The following is a 23,240-nucleotide window of genomic DNA, read 5'->3' on the forward strand; positions in this document are numbered from 1 at the left end:
AAAACCGTTTTAATGGCCTGGGGAAATGCTTATAATGAAATGTCAGGGAAAATAAATAGGATTCAAATTGCTACTATACTGTCAATTACAAAAAAAAATCACACCCATATACAGAGGACAGAAAATCTATGGGTACCTCTGGAATACATGGGATTTGGAATCTTCTGTCTATTTCTCTGTACTTATCATTTATAATTGGTATGTGATAAGTATTACAAAAGTAAACATTATGAAAGACTGATTTACCAGGAGATACGCTCTTCACGGGATGTGCAGTCGGAAGTCAACAGTGTACTACTAGTGTGGCCTGCTGGTCTAGGACTTGGAGAGGCAGTACCAGCCTCTGCGGTAATGGAGACTGGCTTGCAGGACAGCAGAGGGTGGGTTGTGAGAGAGAGGTGCAGCAGTGGAGATCCTGTCCTTTAAAGAAAAAGTGAGTACATGGTAATGTTGATGCAATTGTGCCTGGAAGGTGGGCAGCCTTCCTCTAGGGATGCTTCACTCTGCTGGGCTAATAGGCTCAGCCTGTAGAACAATTTGAGCTCCGGCTTCTCCCTCACCTGTTGTTCTTTAAACACTCAAGTCTTGCTCAAGTGCTCAAACATGTTTATATTTTCAACCTGCTTCTCCACTCATTCTCTTCTGTTCAAAATACAGCTGTAAGATTCATTGAAACCCTTTATGTTGGAACCTCGGTGATATTCTATGTTAATATTTTTAAGAACTGAGGTTGTGTGCCTTTGTAGGAAAATAACATTGTGCCCATACCATAAAACCTACACAAAAGGTTTGGTGATCTTCATGAAGAGACCACAGATTTCAACATTTGTAAACAAACATTTTCCTTCCTTTATTTCTGGAAATTCCTTCTAAATATCTGCGTTTTCTTCTAACTCAAGTTGCTTCCCATCTCTGTTGCCTCTGTGGGAGATCAAACTTCCTAGCTAGTAAAAGCAAACAAAACCTAAACAAAACGTTGCAATGGCAACACCTATCCCTCTCCTAATTTCTAATTTTCTGTACTTATAAAAAAATGAAGTCCTTTGCTTGTGTTTCAAGGATCTTTGGATCTGAGAGATTTGACAACTTCGAAAAACCTAACAAAACATACGGTTTTGTTTTTATTATTTGCTAGTTATTAAAATATCCAACCTCCTGATTAAGGAAGGCTGGATGACAGGAGAGACTGCGGAGGCGTGGGGGAGAACTGTGGGAAAAAAATCCCAGTTCTGCCCCTAAGACTGCGTATGAAAGAGCTCGCTTCCTCCTGAAGGTTGCTCCAGGCCGCGTTTTGCAGGCGGCCGCATCTGCCTCCCCTGTCTCTTACCTCCTTGATGTTCGGCACTATTTGTGGCCGGCGTGGTGGAAGGACACAGTGAGGTTCTCACCCCCGCCCTCCGCCCCCCGCTCCCATCCCCGGTTCCATCAAAGCGAACCCGGGCCAGCGCAAGGATCTCCGAGTTGCGAGTGTGCTGAGGCTGAGACTGTCACTCATTCTCCGCTCAGCGCGTGAACGCAGCTCGGCAGCGGCTGGCAGGAAACAATTCTGCAAAAATAATCATACTCAGCCTGGCAATTGTCTGCCCCTAGGTCTGTTGCTCTAACGCCGTCCACACTCGCTATAAGGTGGGGCACAGAATTTACCGCGGCAAGAACATCCCTCCCAGCCAGCAGATTACAATGCTGCAAACTAAGGATCTCATCTGGACTTTGTTTTTCCTTGGAACTGCAGGTACATTTAAAAAATTCTTCTTCTCAATTTGATTTGCTAATTGCCTTCTTCTCCCTGCTACTCCCCTTAGGAACACTGTTATTTCGGTGGTTTTACGGAGAATGCTAAGGGTGATCATTTTCGTGGAGCTGAGGAAGGAGCGCATCGCCCTAGCCGTCCGGCCGAACCCCGCACCCTCCGGGGCTGCCTCCCTGTGCAACGAGCTTCTAGCGCCCCGCCAGTGTGCCCGCCCTTCCCACTTAGTGTGCCGGGGCGCTGTGATCGGAGCCGCCTGCTCTCAGAGGCGCTGGCGGCAGCGCAGTGATGGGTAGCGCTCCTTCCCCGAAGGCGGGCAGCGCGAATGGCGAGGCTCCGGGGTGCCGCCGCACAGGCTCAGATTCTGCTGGGCAGGGTCTTGTCAGCTCTGGCTCCGGGAAGAGTGAACGATAAAGCCGGTGTAGCCACCCCGATCGTTATTTCCCCAGGTCTAATAAAGTGGGGCTCGCCGCCGTTGCCGCCCCCCTGCCAGGGGTCTTATAACGGTTTGCAAAATGGGGCGACATGGGCAGAATCTCAGGACTGAGTGGCGGTGTTGCACCCCCGTCGATATGACGTTAGTTTTTCATTTGCCAAATTGCTGGTTAGTTGCAAAGCCTGCTTTCGGCCTGGAGCTCGAAGGGATGGGAGGGTCCAGCGCCGCGTTTTGACAGGAGGAAATGCGGAGGGGCGGAGGGCGAGGAGGGCGTGATCCAGGCTGTCTAGTGTGCGCGTGTGTGCGCGCGTGTGCTTTCACACGCACCCAGAGCCCTGTGTTGCACGATGAGAGAGAAGAATGGCAGGTAGAACCCCGAAACGCTTCGCCTCAGTCTCCTTTCTCTGGACGAGGTTCCCAATCTTGCAAAGTGCGAACAATAGGGAGCTAGGAGGAAGACAGTAGTGATGCTGCCATGGGTGGCGGGGGCTGGGCTGCCGCCTAGCGAACCTCCACAGCCGGCATAAAGAGTCCTTTCGTTTTGGGTGTTTCCATCCCGGCCTCCCAGGAAGATTCTTACGTGCGTGCCCACCCTTCCCTCCAGCTGCTTCTCCTACCCCACCCCAGGATTTGCGCTTAGGCGTTGATGGACGGGAAGAGGGAAGACAAGGAACGGAGACCTGAGAGAGCTAGGGTGGGGTGGGCTGACGTTCTCGGCGGGGGGCGTGTGCTGGGAAATACCCTAGGAAAGCTGAGCTGAGGGAGTTGTCTGCCGCGGTCGCCGCTCCCAGGGGTCGCTGAAACTGCCTTGAGTCGGCCAAGCCTGGCTTGGGGAGCTCCTGGGGCGGGCCTGGGAGCACCCAGCACGCCCCCTCCCCAGGCAGCAGGGAGCAGCGCTCGGCTGCCGCCTCCAGCCTACTCCAGTGCCTCCCATGGCGACCAATCAGAGCGAGGCTGCCTGGGCGGGAAGTCGCGAGAGGCTTTTATTGCGGCGCGGGTGGTGGCCAGGAGCTACCAGGACAGTCTCCCGGTGTTCCAGCCTAACGGTCTCGCTCTTCTCCCGCTCGAGGAACCCCGCCCTGCGGCCAGTCTCCCGCCCACCTCGCAGTTTCTGAGGAAATAAAATGGAGTCTAGGTTGTCTTTAGGAGGTGCTAGCTCACTCGCGCCTTTTCCACGCCAAATTGGAGCATCCCTCCCGCCCCAGCCAACACACAAATTTGCGCCCGCGTCGACCTGGCCGGAGCGCGTTGCCTTGGAGGGCGCGGTGGTAGGGCGCACCGTCGCGCGTGCGCTGATCAGACTGCCCCAAGCTGGGGCGAAGAGGGGGCGAAGCTGGCGGCGGGGCGGGATGGGCCGGAGCGAGGGGTGCACAGCAGGGGGTTGCCCTCAATGGGAGGCTAGCCCCCAGTGGGAGGACAACCCCAGTGCGCTTACCGCGGTCCTCAGAGCCACCTGACTGAGGGTTGCTCAAAGAATGCCCCCTTTCCCTAGTGCCCATAGGTCGCCGCCGCACGACCTGTGGAAAGGGCGGAGAAGGGGTGTTTCTGAGACCTCCTCCCTTACAGGTGGGGACGTGACATCGGAGCCCTAATCTTTGCTAGGTCCTTGGGGGCTCACTTAGCGGTTCTTTCCTTTGTGGCGATGGGTGTAACCCTCAGTGTTTGGATCCCCAGTGAGTTGCAAGGGTACACGCCCAGGGAACCCCAGATGAGGATGTTCTCTGCTGCTGAGGCAAGGGTTACATTTTGACCCATGGTCCCTGAAAGGAAAGTGTCCTCCCTCATTCCTGACCCCAGAACCAAGATGATAGGACGAGGCAGACCAGGAAACACATAAAAGGTTGTTTAACAAAAGAAAGAAGTTGAGTGGCTTTCCGAAGAGAAATACTTATTGTTTCTACCACAGTTAAAACAAAAATGGAAGACTTCTAGTCAAAGGGTCACTAGGAAAATAAAAACAGTAATACACAAACACACATTTGGCCTCAAATGTTGTATCATCTTCAGGGACAAGGTGGTTCAGCCTCTCTCCACTCAATGCATTTGACAATTTAGATATAAGGTATGCTAACTTTATATACCAAACGAATTATGCTTGTTTTGGTGTTTTCTGTTCTTTAGGAATAAAGAGAAAGGCTGTGGAATTAACTGCAGTTCTGAATGTTTTGTGGAAAAATTATTTGATTGAATGATCTGGAATGGTTGTTAAGTCATATGTTTCTTTGATAAATTTACAATCCTCTGCCAATTTAACTTGTAAGAGTCAAGGAGTGGATAGGACTGGTTTTCAAACAAAGAGCATCTGCGCTACTTTTTAAAGATAGTGCATACATGTACAAGAGGGGACCCCCCAAAACCGGAATTTATTTATACTAAATTATGTATTTATTCTTACATGTTTAAACTTCAGTCACCTTCAAAGTACTCTCTATTTGATACAATACACCTATCAAGATGCTTTTTCCACCACTCAAAACAGTTTTGTACTTGTCGATTTTGATGGCTTTTAGAGCTTCTGCCATTGTTTGTTTCACCTCCTCCATGCTCGCAAAGCATTTCCCTTTGAAGACTTTTTCATCCAGGGAAACAAAAAAAAAGTTGCTCTGGGAGAGATCAGGAGAATAGGGAGGGTAGGGCACAGAAGTCATGCCATTTTTGGTCAAACACTGCTGAACACTCGGCATGTTGTGGGCAGGTGTGCTGGTAAATCACTCATCATGGAATGGACAAATGGATTGAAGACATCTTCAAAAATACTTCACTTAAACTGAATGCAGCCTCTCACAACAACGCCAGCTGTTGCACTGATACAGATGGATTCCTAGAACACTCACCTAGCTGGGGAAGCCTGTACTATTAGGGGTCCGCCCACTCTGCAGAAGATAATTCCATTCTTGGGGTCCGCCTCGTATATAGAAAACATATAATGCCCCTCACTAAACAAATAAAGACATGTTTCAGCAAAATTTGCAGTGAGCACAATTATGGTGAGCTATTTTTTTGTTGGTTTTCATTTTAAGATCAGAAATGTATCTTTCTGAACAAAATTTAACAGAATGTAGTGAAGCCATATTTAAAAATGTGGAAAGCCTTTCCCAACTCTATCCAAAAACCAAAAAGTTCATTTTCCTTCAGTAAATAATTAGGATATATTAAAATATTGAAAATAACCTACAACATATAAAATTCAGAAGAGTTAAACAAAAACAATATGATTCAGACATTGTGGAAGTGTGGCGTGTTGTTCATTTGATAGTTTTTGAGTTACTCTTTGCACTACTATTTTCTAAAGATCTACCAATTGGGTTAAATTTTCATTATTCTAAAACTTAGGTAGTTTTTTTAAAGTCAGTTTTTAAAGAATTTCTCCCCTCCTTCCCCCAGGAGATTGAACCCAGTAGGTTGACTTCTTTCCGGATATCTTTACCCCAAATCTATCATTTCAAAACAATAGTGTTAGAATAGCAGAAGATAGCAGGTCATTTCCTTGTTCAATAAAGGAGGTTCATCCAAGGCTCTATGCCAATTAATTGAACTAAAAATTTGTTGCCTTCACTGGTGACTATTTCTTGACCTTGGTAGTTCAAGAATTAAAGTAGTAATTGTTTGCAAAAAAAATGTATGGTGTGGGCGTGCTCTTCACAAGGGCTCGGTTTGGATGCTTATCCAAAGCAGCAGCAAAAGGGAGAGATTAGTCCCATGGAACTCCCCCAGTTCTAATAGTTCTGCATAGTGCTTCTGTTTGGAATACATTTATCATTAAACCTCAGATAGGTAACATGTAATTTAATGTAAGTAATCTGTATCTGTATATTTCTGTCACAGGAAACAACGTCTTAATTGCCCTTCAACATAAATAGCACCACTTTGCTATTCAGAAAGTAGTCGTTAGATACGACAGATGTTTCTGTTCACTGCAGAACTCAGTTTCTTAAATTACAGCATCTCATAAACTTGACATTGCTTAAAATATGGATTTTGGGATTTTTGATACAACCACTTAATTTTTAAGGTGACAGAGTCTCTATTTAATATTTATTAGTTTGATGAATTCCCCATGTTTACATCTTCAATGTTAAAGAATTGTGGCTGCTCTCTGGACTGAAAGTGACTTCCGTGCCACGGGCTGACCCTCAGAGGTATTTTACCAACAGTCCTTCCTGCCTTAGTGTAAAGTAAGTGACTGACTACCTATTGCTAAGAACAGTTAGAACTTTCTCTGCCAATATTAGGTTTGTGGTGACTGGGGGCAGAACCGATGGCCAGGGAGGGAGAGAAAGGGACTGACCACACCTGCCACCATCAGTCTTATGGGAGCAGCCAGCCTGGGGGAGAGAGACAAAGGCATTTGAAAAAGGCTCTCCTGTACTATTTACATACTGAGTTTTTAAGTACACAAGTATTTACTTGTGTCAAAATAAATATTTTAATGTACATTACATAACTGATATTTTTTTTTAGTTTAGTAATCTAACAAATATATAGGTTAGTTGTTGTCTGGAACTTTAAAAGAAATGGCAGCAAATTACAAATAGCATTTTACTAGTTTTAAAAATGGATTATAAATTAGACAATTAAAAAATCAACTGGCAAGCCCTGGCTGGTGTTGCTCAATGGATTGAGTGTGGGCCTGTGAAGCAAAGGGTCACTGGTTCGGTTCTCAGTCAGGGCACATGCCTGGGTTGCAGGCCAAGTCCCTAGTAGGAGACACATGAGAGGCAACCACACATTGATGTTGCTTTCCCTCTCTTCTTCCCTTCTCCTCTCTCTAAAAATAAATAAATAAAATATTTTTAAAAAATCAACTGGCCAAATAATAATAATAGTAATAATAATAATGGCTATTTAGGCTTTGAATAAAAGAAAGACTAAGGTTAAGATTCCTATAGTTAAACAGGAAGATATGAGTATATTTACAAGGGAGTTTCATACATCTTTTAAAGTACTCAGCAGGTTTCTGAGGAATATTGTAAGAGATAGCCTTTTGGGAAGAGAAATGCCCAAAGGTCTCTCTGACTCCTAATGCTTGGGCTTCTGTGAAGTCCAGAGTTTTTAATATGAGGAGAAAAGGAAGTGGAACTACTACTGGCAGTACAGGTGGACATACTACTGTGGGTCAATAAAACGCAGAAGTCAATCTGAAGGTCACAGGTATGTCACCTCCAGCCCTCTTTGTTATTAACTCCTGGTGCCAAACCTCAAAACCATTTGCTGATGTAAATTATTTGGTGTCGCCACTGACGCCATTATGCCCTTTCATTTCACCATGTTGAGCGCTCTCTCTCAGCTGAAGATACTCATTAGGAGATGCCTTTTGATGTTGGTCTGGCGGCCAAATGGCTGCCTTTCAGGCAGTTTCAGCACATGACTCTTTAGACACTATTAACCATGTCTACATGTAGACACTGAGTTAGGAGTTTTTGCTCAGGGTGACATTCCTTCCTCTTCCTGCAGTATTAGTTTAACTTTCGAGCAATCAGAGACTCAAAGAAGACTACACGAAAATATAAGCCATTTGGTCTATCTTGTGTCTGTGTGTTTTTGGAAAAAAAGGGTTTACTAAACCTACTATAATACATTCTTTTCCTCCCAGATATATGTAAATATGCTTTCCTTTGAATTCAAAGTTTGCATCACTCAAGTGACTTGAAAGGCTCCTATATGAGTTGTGTTCTACTACATAGTCTCACTAGTACTTTTTGGTTTGTAACTGTGAACACTGGCAGCATCTGACCTACTTTCTGTTCTGTGTCACTCCTGAGGAAACATGTTAAAAGGCCTTTGGTATTTGATTACCTCACCATTTAGGAATATTCCCAGTAATGTCACATCATTTGAGATTGTCACATTAAGTAACATAATCGACTCTTAAAACAGTTGAGCAAATATGTTTATTGAGTGCCAGCTTTTTATCCTCAACTCTGTGGGGAATTACAAAGGACTGAGATGACATTATTTCTGCTGTCAAGGAACCTAGAAGTAGTATAGCACACAGACTAAGACGGGCCAACAACCCTAGGTTGAAAGTTCAGCCGCATGTATCAGCTATTAGCTATCTTATTAGCTATCTTATCTTAAGCAGGTCATTTAATAGCTTAACTTCCCAAAGTTTCAGTTTTTTCTTTTGTGAAATGGGAACATTAGCAATCCCTACTTGTTAGAGTGGTTGTGATTATTTTATTTTATTTTTTTAATATTTTTTATTTATTTATCTTTAGAGGAGAAGGGAAGGAGAGAAATATCAATGTATGGTTGCCTCTCGTGCGTCCCCTGCTGGGAACTGGCCTGCAACCCAGGCATGTGCCCTGACTGGGAATCGAACTGCGATTGTGTAGTTCGCAGGCCCGCGCTCAATCCACTGAGCTACACCAGCCAGGGCCATGTTGTGATTATTTTAGAGAACACAGGACTTCTGTGCGATCAAGCTGTGTTTATTAACAAAAAAAAAAGGGATGTATATGGGTTTAGAAAAAAGTAATTATTTAGACAGTGCTTTCTTTTTAGAATTTAAAATGGATGTTATGGGAACATGACCTCTTCAGTGATTAGAACTAAATTTTTAAAAATGTGTTGTTAAATATGTCCACACAGAGAAAAGTGCCCTCAGTATAAGGTCTTAATTAGCACAGGGGTAGAACTAGGTCTCATGCAGCCCGAAAGGTGTACAATTTTGAAAGCTCTCTTTAGGGAAAATTTTGAAAGAACACATTTGCTTTTTCAAAATTTAGAAAACATATGAGCATGAGAACTCACTGTTGGATCCCTATGCTCTCCCTTGCGACTTCAAAGGAGCCCATGTAATGGAGGGCCCAGCCCACACCTGCCCTGTGTTAGCAACTTTGCGTTGGTCTATTTGGGTCCACTTGCTTGAGAATACAAGGTTCCAGCTTGTTAAACATGTACCTCATAGAGGCTCTTGTGTAGTGCATTGATGATTAGAATCATGTATCAAGATCAAAGTTTTGAAAAGAAGGAGCTATTTGACCTTTATTTTACAGAAAGTCTTAAGTGAGATCTGAGGTGATTTAGCATTTCTCACTGCTGATATTCCTGTAAATTGCTAACTGGAATAAAACAAAGTAATTGCTCTTATTATTCAAATGTGTCAGATATATGTGCCCTATTGATGGGGCAGGAAGTATTTTTACCAACTAAAGGCATGTGATATTGGAGAAGAGATGGAAGATTTTATTTTAGCTACCTAAGAGGAGATAAACTGAATGTGTAATACCAATAATTATAATGGTCACTATATAATTCTCAGAGTTTTTGATATGCATTATATTATTTAGTCTCCATGTTATTTATTTGTTGAATATTTATTGAGTACTGAGTCCTGGATGTTGGGAATACAGTGGTAAATTAAACATGCATCCTTCCTGCTTTCATGGAGCTTCCAATCAAATAGTGTGGAGAAATATAGACATTAAATAATTAACACGCATATATTTCTAATTACATATTCTGATCAGAACTGGGGAAAGGAAGAGGGTACTGTGAGAGATTACCAGGGAAAGTTCACTTGTGACTGGGTGGCTGGGGAAGTGAGGAGGGAACATTTGAAGAGCTCTGTGAATGCGAAGGGCGATGGTCTTCTCATTGATGACTTAGTTTCATCGAACATTGAATCACAGCAAACATTCTGAATTCCTTCATTCATCAGACCTTACTGAAATCTGGAGAAGGTCAGATGCTTTCAGGAATTCTGCTGGATTTCAGTTTATAAAATCCAGTGAGATGTCCCTCTGTCTCTAAAGTGTACCATCTAGTGTGGGAGGGAGACATACTATACTTACAAATAGGGACATGAATACATGCTAGTGGAGCACAGGGAAGGAAGCAATTTACTCTGCTTCGGACTCCCCCAAGTTGAGTGTTGGGCATGAGTTTGTCTTCACTAGATGGAGCAGGAAGAGGGATGTTTCAGGCAGAGGTAACACCTTGAGTTATGAGTATATATGATCCTTTTGGGGAACAGTGTGAGGGCCAGAGATTAGGAGAAAAAATTCTCCAAGTCTAGATTGTGAGAGATCTGGAAATAGAAACTGTGCGTGAGAAAGGTTAAGTGACTTACATGGGTGAAACTGAGGCTATAACTTACATTAGTTGGCTGCAATTCCTCCTTTTCTAGTGGTAGGATGATTTGAATACATAAAGCATCAGAATACATGGTAAGCAAATGTGAGGATGCTTGGTTTTTGAACTGAGTCCAACCAAAGTGAGCGGGGAGGGCAGGGTGGCGGGGCACTGTCAAGAGCTTTGGAGTCTGACAGGATTGGCTTGAGCCCACTAACTGTAACTGATATTCTGCAAGTTGCTGCACTTCTGAGCCTGCATCCCAGTCTGCAATATGGGGATAATGACACTCCCTTACGGGTTTTGGTGAGCTTAAATATAATCACATATGTAAAACAGGTAATAGGTGATNTTGGCTGCAATTCCTCCTTTTCTAGTGGTAGGATGATTTGAATACATAAAGCATCAGAATACATGGTAAGCAAATGTGAGGATGCTTGGTTTTTGAACTGAGTCCAACCAAAGCGAGCGGGGAGGGCAGGGTGGCGGGGCACTGTCAAGAGCTTTGGAGTCTGACAGGATTGGCTTGAGCCCACTAACTGTAACTGATATTCTGCAAGTCGCTGCACTTCTGAGCCTGCATCCCAGTCTGCAATTTGGGGATAATGACACTCCCTTACGGGTTTTGGTGAGCTTAAATATAATCACATATGTAAAACAGGTAATAGGTGATAGGTTCTCAGCATGTTCTTTTAAAAACTTCATCTTGAATACAGATTAATTTTTGAAATGTTTATTAAACAGTTGTACTGTGAATATGACGTGCGCAGGTCTGTGCTGGAAGCTTATGGGGGAAAATGAAGTTAAGGCTCCCATGCTGGTCCCGTGGAGGCACTCAGAGGGTGGGGGAGGAAGCACGTGCCTAGTCAGAGAGGACATCATGAGAGGTTCTACATGAATAAGTACCTAAAAGAAGGAGGCAGGTATTCGTTGTGAAAATTGTTTAGAAAGGCAGAAATCATCTTGGTTGGTTTTCATGTCTGAGAAAAGGTGTGGAAGAGCTAGTGCTTGATCTGGACCTCAGGGGCATGCGATAGGGAGGGGAAGGACCTATTCCTCTGCAGGGAGAGATGAGTCTAGCTGGGTAACAGATGAGTCAGTCGGGATTGACAAGCAGTGAAAGCAAACTGGAATTGAGGCAGGTCTTATTAAAATCTGAAATGCTAGACAAAGGCAAGGGGTGTGGCTGTAAATGTTAGAGAAATCACTTTTTAAAAATATTTACAAGTATGGTGAGTGATAGCAAGTGAATACCTGCTATACTAGGCTTTGTGTATGATGCCAGCCAGGAATTAGCAGAGAGATAAGCAGGAGCAAATCGGTGGAGATCACTGCACTACTTAAAGGGAATTTGGGTTTTTATGTAGCAGCCACAGCACTGGCTGGACAAAGTAGTAGGTTAGTTAAAGGATGTTCACTACATTATCTAAGATGGACTAGATGACTGAGATTCTGGAGACTGGGAGATAAGGGAACAAGTTAAAACTAGTTGGGAAGCCAGGGAAGTCCAATGACAGTCTCTTGCTTTATGTGGTAGGAAGACTTGTATGTATGTAGGGAAAGGGTACTGCTGGGTCTGGATTAAAAAGATTTGAGTTCAAGATTTGGCTCTGCTACTAACTAGCCAGGTGAATTTATTAAGGTACTTAATGTGTTTTTGTACTGTAATTTCCTCATTTGAATCTGAGAATCAAATAAGATAATATATGTGAAATGGATTGCGAACCAAAATACTTCACAGCTATACCTTTTATTGGTAGACACATAATTAAAGACTTATAAAGTCAAATTTTCTGTAGCAGAGGAGCTTGTTAAAGAAACTTAACTGATATGTTTTATAAAGCAGATAACATTGGAAAGATACACTTGTAATAGCTTTGGATAAGGATATAAAAGGCACACAGCTGAAATGTTAGGGGTGACAAATCAGCCAGCAGAATTAGTTGCTGGGTCCAAAATGAACTGAGAGAGAAAAAAATTTAAGTTACCAACTCGAGGGAATGAAATAATCGCAGTACTGTCAATATGATGGGGCAATTGCGAAAAGGGGTTACCTTGGATGAAAGGTGGATAACTTCAGTTTTATACACAGTAGGTTTTACAAAAACTTTGGGTATTCTAGTATCTTAACTTGAAGGTCAATATGTTTCAGCTGTGAGTAGTGAAATCTATTTAGTTGGCTTCAGCCAGCATTGAAAAGGAGAAAGGAAAAAAGAAAGAAAAAATGGATGGAATGGAATAGAAAAGAGTATGTCTTATGTAGTAAGGGTGAGTATTATTTTGTGAAACTTTTCTTGAACAGGTTGTGATGGAAAACATGTACCTTATTATGGCTCCAATCAAAAGGGTTTGAAAACTAATGTCCTAGATGGAGGAATACAGGACTAGAGAGAGGGGGTAAAACAATTTGCAGAGCAGAGAAGGTACAGGCTAGAGATTTCATGGGTACAGGTGGGAGAGGGAGAAGCAATGACAGCAAAAACACTTACTGAATATCTACACAATTTATTAGCTGCAGGGCATACTGTAAACCAAAAAACAAAGACTTGAAAATACAATACCTTGACCTCAGAGAGTCACTGTCAACCAGAGAATGAAAAGATAACTGGGACACCTGGTAGCACCTGTAGCTAAGATTTCAGAGGTAGGATAAGGGTTATCTGGGCACCAGGAGCAGTTGGAGAATTCTCCCCAAAGTGAGAGCTGAAGAGGCTTGTAGGAAGGATTGAGCTCTGCACAGAAGGGTGGGTGAGGTCGTTTATGTGTTACATGTTTGGGGGGAGGCAGGAGGGAGCTCAGCTAAAGAGGCCAAGAAGACTGAGAGGCAGTAGTAGTCTATATTTTTATCCTCTTTCCATTCAGAGAAAATGTCATGAATCACAATCAGTACATCATTGTGGAGTCTTTATCCCATCCAGAAGTATTTATGGTGTCGTATTTATGTAGCAACTGGAATAATTCAGAAGGTGATAGTGAACAAAAATCTCTTTCACTGTTTAAGACGTAAAGGAGATGATTTTTGTATTGTCTCATGTTTCTAATGAGCATCTATTGCCTTTGCTCAGATTTGAAAACAAAGAGTGTGATCAAAAAGAGGGTAGCGATATTTAAGGTGATTAGGAGTATAAGGAGATGAGACTCGAGTAGAAATTGGATATATTTCAGAGGAGAGTAGTGATCTTAGAGTCATGTCAATTGGATGGTGGAATTCAAGTTGTTGGAGTCGAAGACTGGGGAAAAACGGATTCCAGGAGACTTGACCAAAATGAAGGGAAGTGATAGGCTGAGGGAAGGCTTCAGGGCATATGTAACCACACCGTCAGAGAAAGGGGAAAGGGGAGTTACAGACCTTGTAAAGGACAATGGGGTAGAGTCATGTGAGGAAATGAACATTGAAGGTTTTCCCCCAGTGATTTCATTTACCATGTAAGAAAATAATTTTTAGACACAATTTTGTCTTCTTGCATTGTTGCCCATGATATTCATACCTTGATTTCGGTGCCTTTAAAAAATCTTTCTGACTGTGGATGGCAAAATCTGAAGTTTGTCCGGCCTGTCGCATGTTGGGTGCATTGTTTTTATCAGATTGGCAAAGAAATGGAAATGGTTGTGATTGACTGCGTTCTAATGATTTGTTTGTATTCGTATTTCAACTGTAAGTGTACATTCTGGCTATGGGTGTGGCTACCAATCACCAATTAAGCTGCAGTTACTGTGTGGAAATTGGATTCAGGGTACAAGATGGTAACCTTAAAGAACTGCTATCATGGACATGAGAAGATATAAATCCAATACAAGCTCTTTGATTTGAGTTTTAATCACAAATTATCTTTCTTTCTCCCATCCAAGTACTAACCAGGCCTGACCCTGCTTACCTTCCGAGATCAGACGAGATCAGGCACGTTCAGGGTGGTTATGGCTGTAGACTTACTTTCTTAGTTTAGTACCTTCTTTTGTGTTACCGAAGCCTGGGCTCCTACAGGGGCCTACCTGTAGACCTCTACATCACATTTGCATTTTGAAAGGTGGCTGTTCTGTTTTCGGTGACAGGCCAGTTAATTAATCTTTCCAATGCTCAGTTTATTTATCTTTGAAACATAGAGAATAGCACCCATCTCTTGGATTACTAGTGAGGAGGCAATGAGGCGATTTATACAACTGTCTGGCGCATAGTAAGGTCAATAATATTTTGCCATTTTCCTCTTTTTCTTTTAAAGTTCACAGTGAAGAGGTGTATAATTAGTGTTGCTTTTGAGTATTGATTATAACTAGAATAACATTTTTCCATCTATTTTTTATTTTCTGAGAGTTCAGGATCACCATGAGTTGTAACTGAGTTAGAAATGCCATGATTGCTTAGCTGTTTTACCTCCTATGAAAGCAAAATCTAATAGATCTGGATTATGAGAAAAGTAGAGTTTTAAAAATGGTTTATATAAATTTTACTTTCTATTATATAGGGTTAATATTAAACCTGTCAATTCACCACAAAGGTGGTGCCATAAAATTTAGTGTACTTAAGTGATGGTTGCTGCTAATGATCATATTGGTGACACTTCATTAATCTGAAAGACATTTATCTGGCAACCTTTATTCTTTGGAACATGAAGAATGAAGCATTGAGGGAAAGAAGGCTCTGGATAGCCAAAATGGATATCCCGAAGTCCAGGCACTGAAATGTGTATCCTTGACTCCTAGGTAAGCCCTTAACCCTTTATTCAGAAAGAGTCCATATATTCTTAACTTTCTAGCTTCTATCACATTTATCGAGACTCCTAGATTTAGATTAGAATCAAGGAAACATGACTGCTAGATACAGGTATACCGATAGTAAGAAGATGTAGTAACTTGAGTGGGTGGGAAACTTATGAAAAGCAGACTCAAGGGCACACAAAGCATGTCAGTATTAGCCATTTAGTATTGCCAAAGGAAGACTGTAACATGCTGCACTATAAATAATGAATATTCATAATTAAACCTTTTTTGGAACAACCAACTATGGCCTATTTAAGCAACAGGCAACCATTATGTGGATTCATTTATTGAACATGTGTCTTTTATGTTCAGCTCTGTGCTAGGCACTGAAGGAGGTATAACATCAAGGAGTCATTGGAAAAATAAAACAAACAAACACCCATACCATTGGCTTTACCAATACCAAGTATGAATGAAAGATATAATAGAATTAGTGTTACTCATCTGGAAAATTCGCTCATGGGACATCCTAACAGCTAAGGAGTTAGGACAAAGGAGACTTCGTATTTAATTCTTATGAAGTGATTTTGTTGCATATAGGTTGGTTTGAAGTCCACAGCTATTTATTTACTATTAAGAGAAGGTGGTCAGCCAATTTCTCTCTTGTCTGTTAAGTTATAGTGAGTATATTTTGAGATTAAAGATCTAATAGTTCATACAATTGGAATTAATTGGTTGTCATCCCTCCCTTTTTTCTTGAATTTAATTTTTAATTTTGGCAAAATAAAATGTCTACATTGTTTAAAAAGTTAGTTTTATGAATTGTCACAAAACACATTAGTCTCCTGCCCCAACCCTTTGCTCCCCGTCGTACCCTCCTTACCCACTCCACTTCTGATTTTGACCCCCATGAGCAACACCTTTATGGGATGTTCTGTTTTTAAAATAAACCTCCCTTTACTTTATGGGAGGTTTTCTCAGCTTTTTGCCAATTTTTCTATTGAATTTTCTATTTTGCTAATGTAGTTTTAGTACCTAAGTGCTCTTTTTCTAAAAAAAAAAAAATTAATTCATTTTTTTAGAGAGGGGAGGGGAGAGAGAAAGGGAGAGAAATATCAAAGTGTGGTTGCCTCTCACATGGCCCCCAGTGGGGACCTGGCCTGCAACCCAGGCATCTGCCCTGACTGAGAATCAAACCTGTGACCCTTTGGTTTGCAGCCCACACACAATCCACTGAGCTATGCCAGCCAGCCTCTAAGTGCTCTTTTTGTTGTTTGAATGTCTCTTTGGTAACATACTCTTCTTACTTTGTGGTGGAACATCTTGTATATTGCTGAGTATTTTAGAAAAATTTCCTTGCTTCCTTTGTCATCTCTTTGTGCTCTTAATTTTTCTTTATTGTGTTACTATCTTCTTTGTGTTTCATAATGCTTCATTTAATTTCTCTAATTTTAATGACTCTTGGCTCTATTACTAATTAGGAGCAAGGCACTGAAAAGCTGTATGTGGGTGGGCTTCACTGCAGGTTGATTATGTAGAGACCTGGCCTTTGGGTCAGGACGTCCACTCTATTCATTAGTACCAACATTTTCTCTTGGATTGCTCAATTGAAGAGAACCCAACATTTTTCAGCTTATAGGGTCTGAGTGTGACTACTTTGTTCTCTAAATTGAGTTGGAGCAATGATTTGAGTGGTATTTTATTCAGTACCCAAGATTTCATTTAGTCCTACTCCTGATCAGCACTTCTGTCCACAGTAATGCCTGGTATCCCCAAGAACCAAGTCCCTGTGATTTAACCTCTCCAGTTAATAAAAGTGCAGGATGGGAGATGAGCTGCATGGCCTCTGCCCTCTTGTTGTGTACAGTGTGTGCCTGTGTGTGTTGCGTTGAAAGTAGCAGTGTGAGGCAGTGATAGGGTTTGGCATGAGAAGGATTGTTAGCTTTAATTTTGGAGCAGACTGTGAGAACCCACTGATGATCGGCTTCTTTCAGGGTTCTTAATTGCTACCACCCAAAGCTGATTTGGGGGGTCTTTTATCTCACATGTTTTAGTATGGAATTTTTGAGATCTCAAGAATCCTGCAGAGTTCTTAAAGGAAAAGTAAATGCTCCAGGGGTTCATCAAAGGCAAAGACCTAAGAAGATGAATGTGAAGGCATCTTCAAGGGAATTGACAATTGAGGAAGTGAGGGCCAGTCTCAGTTTTGAAGAACTGTTTCTGAATGAAGTCATACTCGGGAGACTCTGGTGTGGCCACGTTTCCTAGTTATGAAGATGTGGGCTTGGCAGTGATGCTGTGATCAGGGTAAGAGCAGTTTTTGAGCGCATTTGCAAACGGCTGTCCCCCAACCTTATTGAGTGGCAGAAACATTTACTTGGAGCATTCATTTAATTATTTATGGACTAACTCCTGTGTCCCATGATGTGGATCTAGGAGCTTGAGATACAAGATAAATATATTAAATAGCTTTTTTAAAAAAATTCTATCTAGGCTATTTTCTAAACTGTTTTGATTACATTTGTAATACTCCTGTGGAATGATACCAAACATAACCTTGAGATGTCAGAAAAAGATAACTAAAAGTTATTTATGCCTTTCTTGAATTTTTCCCTTTTGTGTATCTGACTTAAAGTTCTTCGTGGAATGTTTAAAATTTAAAATTTTCATTAAAGAAAACCATCTGTCATATGAAGCAAAAAAGGGACATTGTGTGATATTTCAATAAGAGGTTGAAAATGAGTCCGTTAACTGCCCTCAATTACTAGTTGAGGTTATTTTGAGCTAAATTGGCTTTGGAATTAGAATTTAAATTACCGGTCAGACTCAATTAAGAGAACTGGTCATGCAGGCAGTTCATTCCCCTTTCTTCTCATAAAAAGAATATTTTTTATTATTTATACTTTTTATAGCCAAGTTAGATATAGGTATTATTCTTTAGAAGATAAATTTTTGCACATTAATTGATTTAAGTATTTAAGGGTTCTGTATTTAAATAAGAAACTTGAATAATTGTTTATTATTTGGCTTTTCTAGAGATATTTACAACAGATCCTTTTGAAGTCACTGGGAGATAAATCAGTACATTATTCTGAGTGGTATTTTGGCTGCCTGGTGCAATATTAAGAAAATAACTATCACCAACAGCTTTACACAGTTAAATTATTTTATTTAAATGCAATAACAATAAATGTATAGTGAGGGATATTTTAAGATGACATAAATTACAAGTATGTGTAATTATTTTAATAATTTATATATATATTTCTAAATATTAAACTTTTGTGATAAATGGGTTTAAAATTATATACTTTTAAAACTAAACATGAGAGATTAAAATGATGAGTTCCATTGTTAATTTAGTCTTCATTTTCTTTTATTTATAGATTAGAACAAGTAGATTTATTCCTTTTCTTTTTCAATGCCAATTTTATTAATTTAGAATTTAAAAGTACAAAGGAAGAAAACAATTTAAAACTACACTGAATTTGTTGGTGTTAAATATGGAGTAGGTTATTTATCTGATGCTATTTGGAGAATCCAGGTGTGGAAATGATTTGCACTGATTGGATACTAGAACTTCACCAGGAAACAAAGTATCTTCACTGCTTTACTGATGTCCCTGCAATGATGCTAATATGTTCAATATCTTAAAGCAAGACTGATAGAAACAACAATTAAAGTATCATAATCCACCCCTCATTGGCTCATAGTCATACATTCTGGGCTTTGGGACTGTTGGTGAAGAGATGAATTTGATTTAGGCCATAAACAGTACTTACCTACAAATATATATATTTTAAATCTTTTGACTGAAATTGAACTTGAAGTCATAAGTCTCATCCATATGTAATGTCTTATAACTACAGAGGTTTTAAAAATAGAACATAAAAATTAAATTCACATTTTGATGTTTAATACATTGATTAAGAAATCCATATCTGTAACAAAACATTTGAGTTGTTGATTTCTTTTTTTATTTAAGACATGTGGTGGAAATATCAAGTAGTTATATGACTGATATCACTTTGTGAAACTTTGTGGGTGAAGGTAGTAACAAAATGATGAGATAAGTGAAATTTTTATTGTGGAAGAGTTAACATTATATGTGGTAGGTTGCCATTTCCTTAGCTACTTTGGTAAAAATCACCAAGGAAACATGATTAGAAATGCTTCCTAAATTATTTTATTGAGGTTAAATGTGCATATGTATGTAATCTGTTGTGCAAAGGTCCTACTTGCTTTGTAGCATGTGTTTTATTGAACAAATTTGATTTCCTATCAAAACGTAGCTTTATGATTTCACCTATAAGTGGAACCTAATCAACAAAACAAACAAGCAAGCAAAATATAACCAGAGACAACAAAATAAGAACAAATTGACAGTAACCAGAGGAGAGGTGGGAGGGAATAATGGTAGGGGGCAGAGTTGTCAAGGAACATGTATATAGGGGTGGGGGCTGGGATGGGAGTAAAAGACAGAAAACTGTACTTGAAAAACAATTTAAAAAATCAGTAGAAGGCAACAAAAAAAAGATAAACAATGGCCAATGAACACGTTATGAAATGCTCAGTATTAGTTGTTAGGAAAATGTAAATCAAGACCACATTAAGATACAACTTAGCATAATGTTTTTAGAGTTTAACCATGTTGTTGTATGAATCAGTACTTCATTCCTCTTAATGTCCAAATAATAGTTCATTGTATGCATAGGCCATATTTTGTTCATCCATTTATTAAACAATGGACATTTGGATTGTTTTCACTTTTGGGCCATTATAAATAATACTATAAATAAGGAACATGTATAAAGCACCCATGGACAAAGCCAAAAGGTGTAGGATCTTGGGTAGGAGATAGGGAACCGGGGGGATTAGTGGAGGGAAAATGAAGACAACTGCACTTGAACAATTAAAGAAAAACATAGCTTTATATTGAATTTAACATTAATTTGGAAAAGTCACAAGTTTTATAAAGATACATATAAATTAGATGGATTACCATTACAATGTAATTTCTTGGTCTTATTTTGAATTTATAATAGATTTCTAAAATGAATTTTTCAGAGGTATCTGCTAGACAGATCACTTACTATTTAAAAATGAAGTGTAATTTCTTAAAAATAAAATATAGCTTCAATGTTTTTTCATACAATTGAGTTTTTTAGTTTTGGGGAAAAATGAACATATTGAACTCAATAGTTGGCCTTGCTTTGAATATGACACAAAGGGTTTAAAAGTCTAAATTGTCATTATTTACAAAATACTGGCAAATTAGAGCTAAAGCACTTGGTCTTATTGTGTAATCTTATGTTTAAAAATAAACAGTGCAAATAATTGTAGGAACCTCTGGGTTTAGAAAAGCTTGTTGGTGGTTCTTCACATCCTACTAAAAAAGCAGGCTGTCTGTGCATATTAATCACTCTGTGAAAGGAAGCTTGCCTTATTTGCATTGTGCATGCACTAAGAAATCCAATAGTGTGCCTGAGAAAAAATGGGGGGATTGTAATTGTTGTTCTCAAAAGGTTTTTTATTCCATTCAAGTGGAAAAGCTGAATACTGGAGAATTAGTGCAGTGTTTTGTGGAAGAAGAGACCCTTTGGGCTCCTGCATTCCATGTGGTACAGTCCCAATGTGTTAGAGTCCTGAATGTTGGGGTGGAGAGGACAGCGCCTCATCTTCCTAAGATGCAATCTGTGTTCCTGCAGAGCTCTATAATTTTGTAAGCACCTCTCCTTGGTTTGTGTTGAGAAAGAGTTAAATTGAAATCCTGGCAATATGTGCAATATTGGAAATGTCAGGAAAATTAAACATGAACCCCCCAAAACTGAATCTTAGTTTGTGTTTTGAGAGCCAAGATGGGGACACACAAATAAAATTAAGTGAATGATGTAGCAGTATTTGTTGAGAAAATATGTGATTTAGTTAACGGCTTGCAGATATAATTTGTCTGCGAAATTGATTTTAAATGATGTATTTGAAATGACCTTTTACGGTGACATCTTTTTTGTTTTATTGTATTTAAGACTTATTGATTGAATACAAACATCGAAACTAAAACAGGAGAAATGTACTTAATGTTAGTGAGGGTTTGTTTTAGTAAGATCTTGTAAGATGAGCTACTTTTAATATGTCTCTTTCCTACCGTGGTAAAACACATCTCCTTCACGAAGCTTCTTCCCTGTCTGGTTCTTGCTAGTTCTAGCTGGCCCCAGCCACATGAACCAGTATAGTCTCCAAACCCTCAGTATGCACATTAGTTATTTTGAAGGCCTGTTATTTTGGACTGGTCTGATATCCTTTATGTGCTTTAATACCTTTAAAAACTTCTGCACACTGTATAACGTTACCAATTAGACTTTGAATTTTACAAGGGAAGGAATGTGCCATTTTCTGTGCACACATATTTTGATAAAATTTTTATTTGTAATTATGGAGATACACATTTTATGTGTACTACTTGTGTACAAATAGTCAAGTGATTTTGTTAAGTGTTAGAAGGTAGTTGACTGATTTAAAAAGAAACCACTTGGCTTTGGTATATTTAACTATTAGTGTAACTACTTTTTATTGCCCTCTTTACTATTGTGTGGGTTTGGTTATTTGACAGTTCAGCACAGATCCTCTGATAATATCACTTATATTTTATTTGAATTGCTTTCTGTAGTATCCATGTAGTGTGTTGTTGTTTAACTTGGGCCTCTGCAGCGCGTTCCATAGACTTTTACTGTGTATTTGGGTTGCTATTCTCAAGAAAAAAGTGGCCAAGATATAGTTTTAAAAGGTAGGGCCACAAAAATTAAACTGGTAGAGGAAAAAACCCCACAAACCATAGTTTCTACCATTCAAAAGAAAAGACCCTAGATCGATTTAATAGTAAATTTTCTTCCAAAATACACATATTACTAATATGCTTCTCCATAATTTTGTTATAGAAGTAATTTTAGAGTTTATAGTTAATAATTTAAATTTGAACATTTTAATAAAAAATAAAAATGCATTACACATTTTAAGGATTACATAGATTTCTTAAGTGTGAAAAATTATTTACCAACATAAACAGATGGTGTCAAAAACCACGTGATCATGTCAATAGAGGAAGAAAAAGCATTTGATAAAATGCAACATCTGTTCATGATAAAACACCCCCAAAATTGGGAATATAAAGGACTTCCTCTTCCTCAATCTGACAAAGGTTATGTGTGAAAAACCCAGAGCTAACATATACAAATGGCTAATAAGCACAGGAAAAAAATACTCCACATTATTTGCTCTCAGGGAAATGTAAATTAAAACTGTGGTGAGATACCACTTCACACCCACTAGGATGGCTATAATAGAAAAGGTAACAAGCGCTGGCAATAATGTGAAGGTATTGGAACCCTCACACACGGCTGGTGGGAATGTAAAATGGTGCAGCTCCTTTGGAAAACACTCTGGCAAATCTTAAATAGAGTTACCATATGAATCTGCAATTTTACTCCTCCAAATATGAAAACATATGTTTACCAAAAACATACATCAAGAACTTGTACTTGACTGTTCATAGCAGCATTATTACTAACAAAAATAGAAACAACCCAAATGTCCATTAACTGATGAATGAATAAACTGTGGTACACCCAAACAATGATGTATTACTCAAAGATAAAAAAGGATGAAGTACTGATATATACTACAACATGGATAAGCCTTGAAAGCATTATGCTAAGTGAAAGACGTCAGTCATAAATGACTGTGTGTTGTATGATTCCATTTATATGAAATCTCGAGAATCCATAGAGACAGAAGTTACCTTACTGGTTGCCTAAGGCTAGGAGGGTAGAGGGAAATGCAAACTGATTGCTAATATGTGAGTTTTTTTTCAGGGTGATGAAATGTTTTAAAATTAATTGTGGTGATGGTCACACAATTCTGTGAATATACTAAAATCATTGACTATACATTTTAAATTAGTTAATTACATGGCATGTGAATTATGTTTAACAAAGCTGATACACACACACAGCTGATATGAAGAGTTGGTAAAGAAGATGAGGCACCAGACCATGGACCATCTTGCTAGCTGGACCCAAGGCTTTTGCACGTTTCTTAGAGGTGGGTGTGTACATGTGGGGCATGGGGAAACGGCATATCAGGGGCTTGATGTGGGCGTGCAATTGTTATATTTATCAAAAGAGGCATAGGTGTCACTGAAAAGGCTAAATGTAGAATTGCTGTATGACCAGCAGTTCCACAACTAAGCATATACACAAAAGAATTGAAAAAAAGAACTCAAATGGATAC

At 39.8% G+C, this 23,240-nt stretch overlaps 1 protein-coding gene across 23 annotated transcripts in view; it reads left to right on the forward strand.

Moving 5' to 3' along the window:
- Window positions 1–1,418: 1,418 nt before the first annotated feature.
- NCAM1 (neural cell adhesion molecule 1) overlaps window positions 1,419–23,240 on the forward strand; it is a 355,224-nt gene continuing 333,402 nt past the window's right edge. For 9 of the 23 annotated variants that reach the window (XM_037065610.1, XM_037065606.1, XM_037065601.1 and 6 more), the window contains exon 1: window positions 1,419–1,732. In XM_037065610.1, coding sequence (XP_036921505.1) covers window positions 1,681–1,732 — 52 coding nt within the window. In that variant the 5' untranslated portion in view covers window positions 1,419–1,680. The remainder of the gene's footprint in view (window positions 1,733–23,240) is intronic. The other 14 variants (XM_037065621.1, XM_037065624.1, XM_037065625.1 and 11 more) reach the window with 6 other exon arrangements.

Source organism: Sturnira hondurensis, unplaced genomic scaffold (genome assembly GCF_014824575.4).
Source record: "Sturnira hondurensis isolate 20B ecotype Veracruz unplaced genomic scaffold, ASM1482457v3 Scaffold0015793, whole genome shotgun sequence".
In the NCBI taxonomy this organism is placed as follows: Eukaryota; Metazoa; Chordata; class Mammalia; order Chiroptera; family Phyllostomidae; genus Sturnira; species Sturnira hondurensis.